The 14,185-nt window shown below is 41.6% G+C and overlaps 1 protein-coding gene across 1 annotated transcript; it reads left to right on the top strand.

Moving 5' to 3' along the window:
- Positions 1 to 1,709, top strand: LOC133785060 (uncharacterized). Its single transcript, XM_062224323.1, has 4 exons — positions 1 to 127; positions 584 to 1,014; positions 1,209 to 1,459; positions 1,526 to 1,709. Exons 1-4 carry the CDS (start codon positions 1 to 3, stop codon positions 1,707 to 1,709), a joined length of 993 nt encoding a protein of 330 aa, XP_062080307.1.
- The last annotated feature ends 12,476 nt before the right edge of the window (positions 1,710 to 14,185 follow it).

Raw genomic sequence — 14,185 nt, 5'->3', positions numbered from 1 at the left:
ATGGATCTTCGCAGCCCTACTGGCCAGCATGTGCGACGTAGAGAAGAGCGTCAAACATCTGGTCACCGAGGCCAACTTGAGATTGGTTGGGCTTCTGGCTCCTCACTAGGACGTGAGGGAGTCCATGGTGATGAGTGCCACCGGCGAGGAAATTCCCTAGCAGCACCCAGATGTGTCGCAACCTCAAAGGGGGAGACCAACTGGTGTGACAATCAGGGAACCCTCTAGCACCTCGCGAGCGGCCGTGCCCCCTGCCCCTTTGGGAAAAGGAAAAAAGAAAGCTTCTGAACCCCTCGAGCCTATCGACGAATCCTCGGATGAGAATAGTACTGATCTTTCGCTCTTAGATAGTTTGCCAATTCCCTGTCACTTATTTGACGGGACGAAAACTTTAAGTACACTCCCAATTTAGATTCAGACTTCTTCGTGCCAAAGAGTGAGTGTAACATTAGTAGAGTATATAATGTAGCGACCAGTAATGATAGCTCGAGTATTTTACTCTCAATTTCTTTGTTTCCTTTTCAGACATAGCACACTCATTTATTTATACTGTCTAACTGTTCGTATACTTGCCTTCTTGCAGACATGGCATCCGAAGACATGTTTGATATGTACACTGCACCCGAAGCTCCTGATGCTCCTGCGAGCAAGAAGAAAGCCAGCAGGCAGCATCACGTGGAATGCAGCAAAGCACCTCCGGCCAAGAAAACCCGCATTGCGGACCCTCCGGAAGCTAGACCTTCAACAAATACAACACCACCTCCTTCTCCCCTCGAGCAACAGACTCTGCCTACACCAGTTGGGCCGGCCCCTTCCCCACCGACTCCAGCTGACCAGACTCAGCTAGCTGCCCTTGCTCCAACAGGGGATGACTTATCAAGCCGCGCTCTAAGATCAGCAAAGGACAGGATGGCAAGGATTCTGAGGCACGAGCGCTGCCGAGAAGCCATGGCTGGGACAGAGTCGATGGATGTCGACCAGATCTTAAATTGCGCACTAAATGAGCTCGTCAGTGTAAGTTGTTTTTTCCTGTTAAGACTCAATCCTTTTATCTATTACAGTCATTTTAACTTTTGTTCTGATTGCAGGCAATGCTGACCATTACTGCCGGCCGGCTCTGCTCGGGAGTCATCACCGAGCAATCCAAGGCGTCTGAGTAACGGCACGCTGAGGAGCTCAAGGCCACTGAAGGGAAACATGCCGAGCAGCTTGAGGCAGCTCAGAAGGCAAACGCGACATTGCTCGAGGAGAAAAATACACTGGCTGAGGAGGTGAAGGGAAAGCAGACTGCCTTGGACAAAGCCATCGAAGCCAAGGAGAAGTACAAAGAGTCTCACGTCATCAATTATCGTGAAGCAAAAAAGCTCGAGGCGGACCTGATTGTGAGTAGGCAAGAGGCTGAAAAGTTGGAGGCTCGGATCGACGAACTTGAAAAAGCCAACGCCAGCAATCTGGAGAGGTACAAGGGTGCCACATCCAAGTGTTTCTATGATTTCTGGAAACACAACTAGGGGGCCAATTTCAGCTATCTTCCTGAGCGCATGAGGAAAACTGAGATAGCCCGATGTGTTGCTCGTTTGGCGGAAGAAGAAAAAGCGAAGATCCCGGCCTCGCCCAAAATCTCCTTGGCCACCAGCGTTGAAGGCGTGGATGATGAAGCCGATGCTGCAGCCGACCAAGAAAATCCACAAGACCCTCCTGCCTTATGATTACAATGTTTTTATTTTAATTTTATCTTGTAGATACATGACCTACGGGTTGTGATGTAAAGACAATTTTTATTTTTACTGCTGCATGGGCAGCTTTTTTCCTTTTAACAAACAATTACATCCGAGCATTTACTGCTCGCAGTGTAAATGGATTCATTTATGATATTATAATACTTTCATTTTATTATAACATCTGTTCACATGACCAAAATTAGCATAGTACTTTGGTTTGATTTAACAAAATACAAAATTTTGAAAAATACTCTAAGTACCGTAGCATGCTTTCACTTATTTTGCTCATGTGTTTACATACCTTTCGATATGCTTTGCTTACTAGATGCCTCCAAGTGATTGAGGAACTTTAGGTCCTCAGTCACTTGCCTTGACTAGGACCTGTTCAAACAAAACTGCTCGTATCAAAGAAGTTAAAATAAAAATATAGCAAAACTACACACGTAATGAGAAAATACTTGTAATAAATACAATAGTTGGCAAGAAGGAATAGCTGCGCACAATCCCTTTTATTTCTCATAATAAATGGAAAAATCGTGTCTGTACGAGTGATCACAAAAATGATCTTACACTTATAAGCGATCAACCACATAAAATGACCAACCCTTTTTCATAACTTGTAAAAAGTAAAATTAATACAAGCCAATTCTTTAAGAAAAATTGTTTATTGATAGTACTTGCATAGGTGTTCTCCATTTCAATAGTGAGGAATGAGATATCCATTTAAGCGAGCAAGTTTGTAAGTGCCTGGATGGAGGACTTCTTCGATTTGGTAAGGTACTTCCAAGTTAGGTCCAAGTACTCTAGCGGCCTGGTCGCGGGTGTTGAGGAAAATCCTTCTAAGTACTAGGTCTCCAACATTGGACTTCCTTTCGCGTACTTTAGAATTGAAATACCGAGTGACCTTTTGCTGGTAAGCAGCTACTCGGAGTTGGGCTTGCTCTCGCTTTTCATTGACCAAATCAAGAGATTCCATCAATAGCTGGCTATTAGAGCCTTGATCGTACGTTATTCTTCGATGCGATGGCGGATCTAACTCAACAAGCAACATAGCCTCATATCCATAAGCTAAGGAAAATGGAGTATGGCCTGTTGCTGTTCGATGGGAAGTTCTGTACGACCAAAGGATTTTAGGCAATTGCTCTGGCCATGCCCCCTTCGCTTCCTCAAGTCTTTTCTTCAGAGTATCCTTTAGCGTTTTATTGATTACTTCGACTTGTCCGTTTTCTTGAGGATGAGTGACTGAAGAAAAGCTCATGATAATTCCATGTCGCTCGCAAAATTCTGTGAACAGATCATTATCAAACTGGGTGCCGTTGTCTGAGACAATCTTCCTTGGCAATCCATAGCGACACACGATGTTTTTGACCATGAAATCCAACACTTTCTTGGTCGTTATGGTCGCGACTGGCTCAGCTTCAACCCATTTAGTGAAGTAATCAACGACCACTACGACGTACTTGATGCCGCCCTTTCCTGTGGGCAGAGATCCGATTAAATCTATACCCCAAAATGCGAACGACCACAGGCTTTGCATCTGTTTTAGCTCATTAGGGGCTGCTCATGGAATTTTGGAGAACCTTTGGCATTTATCACACCTCCGCACAAATTCCATTGAGTCTTCATTCATTGTTGGCCAGAAGTATCCTTGCCTTAAGACCTTTTTTGATAAACTTTGCCCCCAGCATGGTCCTCACAAAAGCCTTCTTGGACCTCTCTCATCAATTCTTTGGCCTTCTCTTTCGAAATACACCTGAGGAGTGGCATTGAGTATCCCCTTCGGTACAGGATTCCATCGACCAGGATATACCTAGCAGCCTGCCGCTGGAGGGTCCTGCTTTGTTTCTATCCGTTGGTAACACGCCCTGCATCAGGTACTCTATGTAAGGTGCCATTCATGTATCCGCCGCCTGGATCACCAAAGAGGTCTCCTCTGCTTGGATGCTTGAGCATCAGCGTTTGAATTTTTGTCGTGAGGTACCTACTAGAGGGTGTACTTATCAAACTGTGCCAATACATCATTCGCCTTATTCAAGTAGGCGACCATTTTTAAGCCTCGGGCCTGGTACTCTCCAATGATCTGATTGACTACTAACTGAGAGTCACTGTAGATGTCAAGTGACTTTATGTGCATGCTCCTAGCTAACCGTAGTCCAGAGAGCAGTGCTTCATACTCGACTTCATTGTTAGAAGCAGTGAATTCAAACTTGATTGCGCAGTGAAATCGATGCCCCTCAGGTGTTATCAAAATCACTCATGCTCCCGCGTGATGTTCATTAGAAGAGCCGTCCGTGTACAACTTCCATGAGGGAGTTTGGTTTTGAGGCTCAGGCTCTTTAGGCGCTTCTGGCTGCTCACTATTTGGAAGCCCAGTGAGTTCTGCGATGAAGTCTACCAGGGATTGCCCTTTTATCGCTGCTCCTGGCAAGTAAGAGATATCAAACTGCCCAAGTTTGACTGCCCATTTCAATAATCTCCCTGCGGCTTCTGTAGAACTTGTCGTAGAGGTTGGTCGGTCAAAATTGTGATTGGGTGAGCTTGGAAGCAGGGCTGCAGCTTCCTGGAGGCTAAGATTAAGCAATAGGCTAATTTTTCAATAGGTGGATATCGCAGTTCCGCTCCTATTAGCCTATTGCTTACATAATAAACAGCATTTTTCACGCCCTCCTCCTCTCTTACTAGGATAGCACTAGCAGCGTATTCTGTGACCGCCAAGTAAATGAACAAAGTCTCTTTATCAACTGGCTTTGATAGAATCGGTGGTTGCGACATGTGAGTCTTTAAGGCTTTAAAAGCCTGTTCACACTCCTCTGTCCATTCAAATTTCTTGTTTCCTATGAGTAGGTTAAAAAATGGGATGCATTTGTCCGTCGATTTGGAAATAAATCTACTGAGAGCAGCAATTCTTCCGGTCAAGCTTTGAACATCCTTGATCTTTGTTGGTGATTTCATATCGACCAGGGCTTTGATCTTCTCGGGATTGGCCTCAATTCCTCGCGAGTTTACTATGAATCCTAAGAACTTCCCTGATCCTACTCCAAAGGAGCATTTGAGGGGATTCAGCTTCATCTGGTATTTGTTCAAGACGTTGAAGCATTCTTGAAAGTCCCCTATATGCCCTTCTGCCTTCTTCGACTTAACTAGCATGTCATCGACATATACTTCCATGTTTGTGCCGATCAGCTCCTTAAACATATGGTTGACTAGTCGCTGGAAAGTCGCACCAGCGTTTTTCAAACCGAAGGGCATTACTTTGTAACAGTAAAGCCCTGTGTTAGTCCGAAAGCTAGTGTGATCCTCATCAGAAGGATGCATACTAATCTAATTATATCCAGAGTATGCATCCATGAATGAGAGAATCTTGTGCTCTGCAGTGGCATCGACCAGTTGGTCGATTCTAGGGAGTGGGAAACAATCTTTAGGGCAAGCTTTATTAAGGTCTGTGAAATCCATGCATGTTCGCCACTTGCCATTCGGCTTGGGAACAAGCACGGGATTAGAGACCCACAATGGATAAATCGCTACCCTGATGAATCCATTCTCCTTCATCTTCTCGACCTCTTCCTTTAGAGCCTTTGATCTATCTTTGTCGAGCAGCCTCCTTTTCTGCTGTACTGGTGGAAAATTCTTGTCTATGTTCAGGACATGGCTAATGACTACAGGGTCTATTCCAACCATGTCTTTGTGCGACTAGGCAAACACTTCCTGGTTTTTCCTAAAAAATTCCACCAGTTTACGCTTAGTTGTTGTCTCTAAGCTTTTACCGACTTTCACAACCCTGGTCGGATCTTCTTCATCGAGTTGGACCTCCTCAAGGTCCTCGGTGGGTCCTATTTATTCATCAAAATCCCCAAAGCGAGGATCTAAATCTCTGTCCTCACTTTGGGCAATGCCCTATTTGGTGACATTATCACCTGATTGGGCCAATACATCAACAACCATTTGCGACTCTTTTCCGGCAACTTCCCTCGATACACCTTTCTTTGCTTTAGATACCGAGGCGTTGTAGCACTCCCTTGCTTCCTGCTGATTTCCCAACACGCATCATACCCCTGCATCGGTTGGGAACTTCATGGCAATGTGCCATATCGAGGTAACGGCTCGCAGGTCGACCAGAATAGGCCTCCCAATTACAACATTATATGCTGAAGGACAATCAACTACTATGAAAGTAGTGAGTAATGTCCTGTTCGCAGGTGCAGCTCCTACTGTAACTGGGAGCCTAATCAACCCAGTTGGGGTGAGCCCTTCGCCAGAAAAACCATAAATGGTTTGGTTGCATGATTTCAGGTCCTTGACGGACAATTTCATTCTTTCCAGTGAAGACTTGTATAAGATGTTGACTGAGCTTCCATTATCAACCAACACCCTCTTAACCATCATGTTTACGATTTGAACGTCCATGACCAGCAGATCGAAGTGTGGGAATCATACGTGCTGGGCATCATCTTCAAAGAAGGTTATCAATTCCTCCTCTATTCGAGCCTTCTTTGGTGCCCGATTCTCCACACTCATCATCTCGATGTCCTAGTCATGGCGTAAGGTCTGAGTGTATCACTCCCTTGCCTTCCCACTGTCCCCTGTAAGGTGTGGGCCGCCACAGATGGTAAGTAATGTACCTGCCACAGGAACTGGCTGTAAAGGTGGCGAGCGTTGGCGTGCAGGTGCCTGCTCGTTGCCACCTTGAGCCTCTCGCTGAGACCCTCCTGCGGCTCGCACATACCTCTTTAGATGTCCTTGCCTGATCAGGAACTCAATTTTGTCTTTCAACTGGTTGCACTCATTGGTGTCATGTCCGTAGTCATTGTGAAAACGACAGAATTTTGTTGTATCTCTTTTGGAGATATCCATCCTTATAGGTGCGGGTCGCTTATAAGGAACATTAGAGCTGGTCGCCTGGTAGACCTCTACTAGACTTTCGACAAGGGCCGTATAGTTGGTGAATCTCAGATCGTATCTATTTCCTTTGGGGCATTTATTCTTAGATGTTGACGGCTCATTGCCTACCCTTTTCCCACCATTTCTGCCATTTCTGTTCCCGTTGCCCTTGTCGTTGCCATTGGGTTTATCGGACCCATTGGCGGCCTTGGCGGGTTCTTCCTTTGGTCCCTTGTCTTTCATAGGCGATTTCCCCTCGTTGGAAATCGCGTCTTCGAGCTTGATGTATCGATCAGCTCGATCCAAAAACTCCTGGGTACTCCTTACCCCATTCTTCCTTACATTGTTCTTGAGGGGAGAGTGGCGTCTGACCCCGGTAGTTAGGGCCATCATCTTTCCCTCATCGCCCACTGTTTTGGCTCCAGTTGCTGCTCGCATAATGCGCTGGACATACTCCTTTAAGGGCTCTCCCTCCTTTTGGCGTATCTCGACCAGCTGATTGGCCTCAGTGGGGTGTATGCGACCCGCATAAAATTGTCCGTAAAATTCCTTCACGAACATCTCCCAGGATATTATACTAGCATGAGGGAATTTAAAGAACCACTCCTGGGCAGTATCAGACAGTGTGGCAGGGAAGACCCTGCAGCGAGCATCGTCCGATACCTTTTGAATATCCATTTGTATCTCAAATTTGTTGACATGAGATACTGGGTCTCCGTACCCATCAAAGTTTTCCAGTACTGGCATTTTGAATATACTGGGGGTTTCTGCCACAACAATCCTTTGCATAAACGGAGTGCCCCTCCTCCGATTGTACTCTATGTGGGATGTTCGACTCCCGACTAGCTGCTGTACCGCCTGGTTCATGGCATCAATTTGTGCCTGAACCGCGTCTGGGATCGCAGGGGCGACTGGTGCTGGAGGAGCGTACTCATCGTGCATCTCGCGACAGTCATTGAGCACATCCCTAAAATCATCATCCCTGCGCCTCTGTTCGCTAACTCCTACCCGATCAAAGAAATTATTTTTTCGGGGTTGCACCCCAGTGTTATGGCTCGTCGGCCTATTTTCTCTAGGTGGGGGGTTTCTGTTTCCACCTCTTCCTTCATCCCTCCAACTAGCATTCCCCTTGCCAGAGTCGACCTCATTATAGTCATGGCTGTCTCTAAACTATGGTCGAATATGGCGCGATCGGCTGTTCACGCTGTTTCCTCCTCAGGCTGGCATCTCCCGAGCATCAGGGGGAGGCCTGCGCTGGTCGTTGGGTCCTCGTGCATTATTATGCCGTGGGGGGCCCCTGATCGCAGAGCCTGACTCATTGATCCGTCTATTGGTCGAAGGACGCTGCCCCTTGCTCAATGGATTTGGCTCTTCGTCCCCTGGGCGTCTAGGGCTGTGGGGCGGCTGCCCGACCCTATTCTGCCTCTGGCGCTGGGGATTGCCACGACCAGCTTGAGATGACAGCTTCCTATTCTCAGCCACATTTGGAGGAGGAGGTTGAGATGATGCAGCGCTAGTGGTCTGTCTAGCTCTCTTGGATGTCTTTGCCATTTGATCTTCTTAAGACTTCTTGATCAAAATCTCAATGAAAGCACCAGAATGTTGACCCTTGATTTGGCCAAGGACATGAAGTCAGAATTACGACAAGAAATGAGATGATAGTCAAGAATGGAATCAAATGGTAAAGAAATGACACAAATGATTTATAGTGGTTTGGCCCCAATGAATGGTAATGACCTACGTCCACTTAGTGTTCTTATTGATATTGAACCTCAAAACCGTGATCAAAGAACTAGGGTTCTTGAGTTTCACAAGCTTTGAGAGGATTACAATTTTGGTGGATAATCACACTCTATTTTTCTCTCTGAATACCAAAAATGTCTAAGGTTTCCAGTCTCCAACCCTCTCCCCTGAGCCCTATCATCACTATTTATAGGTTTAGGTGGGTTACATGGGACAATGGGTCGTAATTATAATTAATGATAGCATATCAAGATAAATAAAGGAAAATATCTCAATGTTATTATTACAAGATTGTGTATCTTAAAGGAAATAACTAAGAGCATGCAACCAGACTGGTCGTATCTAATCACGAGATCTGATGGTGTAAGGAACACCTGGTCGATGGTCAAGCAGGATCTTTTCATTTGAAATCACCACATGCCAGACATGTGTAAGGAAGTTCTTGTCACGTCATCAGAAGCCATTTTTGGGCAAACAAAATGGTTTTTGGATAAAGACTTTTATTCATATCGGTCCCTGTCATATATAATCATATTATATAAAGCACCTTTACCGAGATGTCTTACCACATCAATAATCCGAATCTAGATTATTTGTACCAATATGATACTTAGTAAACCGTACATACAACCCCAATTAAAGAATTCCATAACTTCAATTTGTTGTTGTTGACTATTTTTATTCATTCACGTGATCTTAATTCTCTCGTACTAATACAAGATCACATTCTCAATGATGAATATGGAATTTTTCTGATATTTACAAAAAATTATTTAAACAATAATTTAATAATTTAAATATAACAATAATAGAACATTGTATTTATTTATTCATTGAAATAATAAATGTCTTTTACATGCTTTTAGGACATACTCCTAACAATCTCCCACTTGTACTTAAAGCAAGTAAGGCATTTCTCTCAATCCCACATTACGTACATGACCCTCGAATTGCTCTGCAGGAAGCGTCTTCATAAACGGGCCTGCCAGGTTGTGTTCTGATGCGATTTTCAGAATGGACACATCTCCTCTATGTACGATTTCTCTGACTAAGTGGTATTTGCACTCTATATGCTTTCTCCTCTTGTGGCTTCTTGGTTCTTTAGAATTAGCCACTGCTCCACTGTTGTCACAGTAAAGAACAAGTGGTTTCTCTACTTCTGGAACCACTTCCAAATCCGTGTAGAACTTTTTCAGCCAAATTGCTTCTTTAGCTGCTTCACAAGCTGCTATGTATTCAGCTTCCATGGTTGAATCAGCTATACTGGATTGCTTAATGCTTCTCCAGACAACTGCTCCACCACCAAGAGTGAATACTAACCCAGAAGTAGACTTTCTACTATCTTTGTCTGATTGAAAATCTGAGTCTGTATATCCAGTAGGTTCAAGGTCACTACCTGAATATACTAGCATATAGTTCCTCGTTCTCCTGAGATACTTGAGAATATGTTTCACCGCAATCCAGTGTTCCAAACCTGGATTTGACTGATAACGACTGAAAATCCCTATTGCATAACATATGTCAGGTCTAGTACATAACATTGCATACATTAGGCTCCCTACAGCTGATGCATAGGGATACTTTCTCATGTCCTCTTGCTCTTGTAGTGTCTTTGGACACCGATCTTTGTAAATAGTAATTCCATGTCTGGTCAGCAATTGACCCTTCTTGGAATTTTCCATAGAGAATCTTTCAAGCACTTTATCAATATAATTTGCTTGTGAAAGTGCCAAGAGCTTGTTCTTTCTATCTCTTAGAATTTTAATGCCTAGAACAAAGCTCACTTCTCCCAAATCTTTCATTTGGAATTTTTCAGCCAACCATTTCTTTACATTTGATAACGTCTCTACATCATTCCCAATGAGTAGAATATCATCAACGTAAAGAACTAAGAAAACCACAACTTTTCCTTTGATGTACTTATAAACACATGCTTCGTCAACATTTTGTTCGAAGCCATATGTTTTGATATTTTCATCAAAAGTTAAGTTCCAAGATCTTGATGCTTGTTTCAATCCATATATGGATTTCAACAACTTGCATACCTTTTGATCTTGATCCTTCTTAATAAACCCTTCTGGTTGTTCCATATATATGGTTTCATCAAGTTGGCCATTTAGAAAGGCTGTCTTGACGTCCATTTGCAAGATCTCGTAATCATAGATGGTAGCTATGGATAAAAGTATGCGAATGGACTTAAGTATGGATACAGGAGAAAATGTTTCTTCATAATCTACACCTTCTCTGTGTGTGTAGCCTTTGGCCACAAACCTTGCTTTATAAGTCTCTACCTTTCCACCTGCACCCCTTTTCTTCTTGTAGATCCATTTACATTCAATGGCTTTGACATTGTCAGGCAGATCTACAAGTTCCCAGACTGAATTGGAATACATTGATTCCATTTCTTGATTCATGGAAGCTTGCAACTTATCAACATCAGGGTCTTCCATTGCTTCTTTAAAAGGCAATGGATCGTCCTTTTCAGTATCTGATACAAGAATGTGTGCTTCATGTTCGTAGCAAATAGGTTGTCTCACAATCCTCCCACTATGACGTTGCACTGGTTTTTCCTTTTTAGGAATTGTGGTTTCTATGGTTGTTTTATCATTAACTGATGAAGAAGATGGAGATGAAATTTTATCTGTCATTAGTTCCTGTAAAACTACTTTGCTCCGAGGTTTAAAATCATTCATATAGTCATGTTCTAAAAAGGTTGCATTCGTTGAAACAAATACCTTTTGATCACTTGGACTATAGAAATATCTGCCTCTTGTTTATGGAGCATAGCCCACAAATATACACACTTCAGACCTTGAATCCAGTTTTCCAGATTTAGGTCTTAGCACATGAGCAGGACAACCCCAAATACGGAAATGTCGTAAACTAGGTTTATTTCCATTCCATAATTCTAGTGGTGTCTTTGTCACAGCTTTGGACGGAACTACATTCAAAATGTAATTAGCAATTTGAAATGCATATCCCCAAAATGATAAGGGAAGTGAAGAGTAGCTTAACATAGACCTGATCATGTCCAACAAGGTCCAATTTCTTCTCTTTGAAACTTCGTTTTGTTGTGGTGTTCTAGGTGCTGTGAGTTGGGATAAAATACCATGCTCCAACAAGAAATCTTTGAATTCAGAATCCAAATATTCACCACCACGATCAGATCGGAGTTTCTTTAAAGATTTACCTAATTGCTTCTCAGCTAAGGCTTTGAAGTCTTTAAACCTATCAAAAGTTTCTGACTTCTTAAGCATTAGGTAAACATGACCGTATCTAGAATAGTCATCAGTAAATGTGACAAAATAGTCATAACCACCTCGAGCTTGAATGTTAATTGGACCACATACATCACTATGTATAAGCTCTAGTGGTTCTTTGGCTCTATTTCCCTTTGAAGTGAATGGTCATTTTGTCAATTTTCCTTCTAAACAGGATTCACAAATCGGTAGGGCTCCAACTGTTAGTTCCCTCAAAGGTCCATTTTTAGTTAACCAGTTTATCCTATCTAGACTAATATGACCTAATCTTAAGTGCCAAAGATACGTGTCATTTTCTTTAGAAACCTTTTGTCTTTTGTTACTTTGTGGTTTAGCTACTTTGAATAATTCATAATTATTGAGTGATTTTTCAATTGGATTAAGCATGTATAGTCCATCTCTTTGTTTTGGATGACAAATATTGTTCCCATTCTTTGAAATAAAAATCACATTATTATAAAAAGAAATGCAAAAATTTTGTTCATGTAACAAAGATAAAGAAATAATGTTTGTAGTAATTTCAGGAATAAAGAGAACATTATTCAAAACTAGAAAATTGTTCTTAAAATTTAAACGGACTGTCCACATGCTTTAGCTGAAACAATTCCTCCACTTCCCACTCTCATAGTCATCTCTCCTTGCTCCAACTGCTTTGCGGACTCAAGCATCTGCAAACAAGAACAAATATGGTTAGTGGAACCAGAATCAACAATCCATGATGATTTATCATGTTCCACCATACAAGCTTCGAGTACAAGTAAATCTAATTTACATTTCTTTTTCTCTTTCAGCTCGGTGAGATACTTTGGACAGTTTCTCTTCCAATGACCATCGACATTACTATGGAAACACTTTCCTTTGGGTGCCTTTTGTTTGGGGTCATTGTTCTTTTTGTTCTCGGGTTCCTTGGATGACTTCTTTGCCTTTTTCGGATTGCCCTTTTTAGATTTGCAGTCATTGTTGTTGCTTTTCTTTTTCTTCTTAGAAGAAGATGGTTTGGCTTCAGCAACATTTGCTTCGGCCTGACTTGAGATTGTATTGTTCAAAGACTCAAAAGTTTGTAATTCATTCAACAATTATGTCATGTTAAATTCTAATTTGTTCATAACATAATTTGTTGTGAATGTAGAAAAAGCAGGAGTTAAAGACTCAAGTATAATGCTTACTTGTGTCTTTTCATCCATGACTGCTCCGTGCGTCTCAGCTTCATGGAGTACACTGATCATGTTCAAGACATGCTCACGAACAGATTGACCTTTCTTCATCTTAGCATTCATGTAGGTTCTAGTAGCCTCATGACGACTTTGATCAGATGGGCGCCCAAACATTTCCTTAAGAGATTCTAGTATCTCAAAAGCAGTTTCCATGGATTCATGCTTTGTTCGTAAGACATCACACATGCTTACAAGCATATAGCACTTAACTTTGTTATTGGATTGAATCCATGCATCATATTTGTCCCGAACATGTTTCAGGGTAGTGGTGCCAGGTTCTTCAGGACATTCCTCATTTAGGACAAACTTGTGGTTTTCGCTAACCAACAACAGATTCATATTTGATTTCCATTTTGTAAAGTTATCACCAATTAATTTTTCTTGTGCGATTAAAGCAGTGATTGGATTACCCAAAATAGACATATTCTGAATAAAAAAGATACAAATATTATTATTATATTTAGAAAAATAAATATCAAAGTTTCAGAAATTAAACGTGATGCATGAGCACAATTAAAACACATAAAATAAAGTTTAATTTCCACGATAAAACTTTCTAACAATTAAAGTGCCACCTTAGGGTCGGTCAAATTAATCTTAGAGAATTTGTAAGACGTTTTTATCTTTATTGTTTAAAACTTAAAATAACTCATTATTTTTCTCTTTTAAACATTAAAGTACCACTTAGTTTGGTCAAGTTATGATTAACCACTGCAAAAGCTTAATCATAACTTTGTGAGTGTAACTCATTATTTCGGAGTTCATGACTTAACTTAGGACATGCTGCCTTAAGGTCGGTCAAACCTAAAATACATCATTAGTTCCTATCTGTTTAAGAAATATAACCTTGCTATTAACATGTCTAGACACCTTCCTTAGTGGGACAAAAATAAAGCCATCGCGAGGTGCTATTCATATCTCATGGTGTTATATTAATAATGGAGACCACGAGTTATGTTGAGTTATCAACCCTCTCCCACTCACTATTTTGAAATAAGTATTTTTAACCTAATTAATTCCAAATTAATTATAGATTCTTTAAAATTTATGAACATAATTAAAATTGGTAAGAAAGCGAGTTTCTAGGTCCATATCTAATTTTAAATTACCAATTATGTTCATCTAAACTTTACTAAAAATTAATTTTAAAATAAAGTTGGTTTAAAGAAATTAAGTCATAAAGACTTAAAAAAACGGCGTGATATTTTACTAAGTTTTCAAAGAATAAAACTAAGTAATTTATATGCAATTGGTTTCGCAAAACAAATCATATAAACATATAGGACAATCCTAATAATCATGTTTCTACCAATGAGATGCATGATAATAACTGTGTGGGTTTTTTATGTATGACACAAAATTGATGAAC

The sequence above is a fragment of the Humulus lupulus genome, chromosome 6 (assembly GCF_963169125.1).
Source record: "Humulus lupulus chromosome 6, drHumLupu1.1, whole genome shotgun sequence".
NCBI classification, from domain to species: Eukaryota; Viridiplantae; Streptophyta; class Magnoliopsida; order Rosales; family Cannabaceae; genus Humulus; species Humulus lupulus.
The sequence above is the reverse complement of the archived record's forward strand: the minus strand, read 5'-3'. Positions and strand labels throughout refer to the sequence as shown.

Coding starts and splice junctions, on each gene's coding strand:
- LOC133785060 (XM_062224323.1), top strand. CDS start 1: ATGGATCTTCGCAGCCCTACTGGCCAGCATGTGCGACGTAGAGAAGAG. Junction 1,015..1,208: donor CACTAAATGAGCTCGTCAGT/GTAAGTTGTTTT, acceptor CATGCCGAGCAG/CTTGAGGCAGCTCAGAAGGC. Junction 1,460..1,525: donor AACGCCAGCAATCTGGAGAG/GTACAAGGGTGC, acceptor GGCCAATTTCAG/CTATCTTCCTGAGCGCATGA.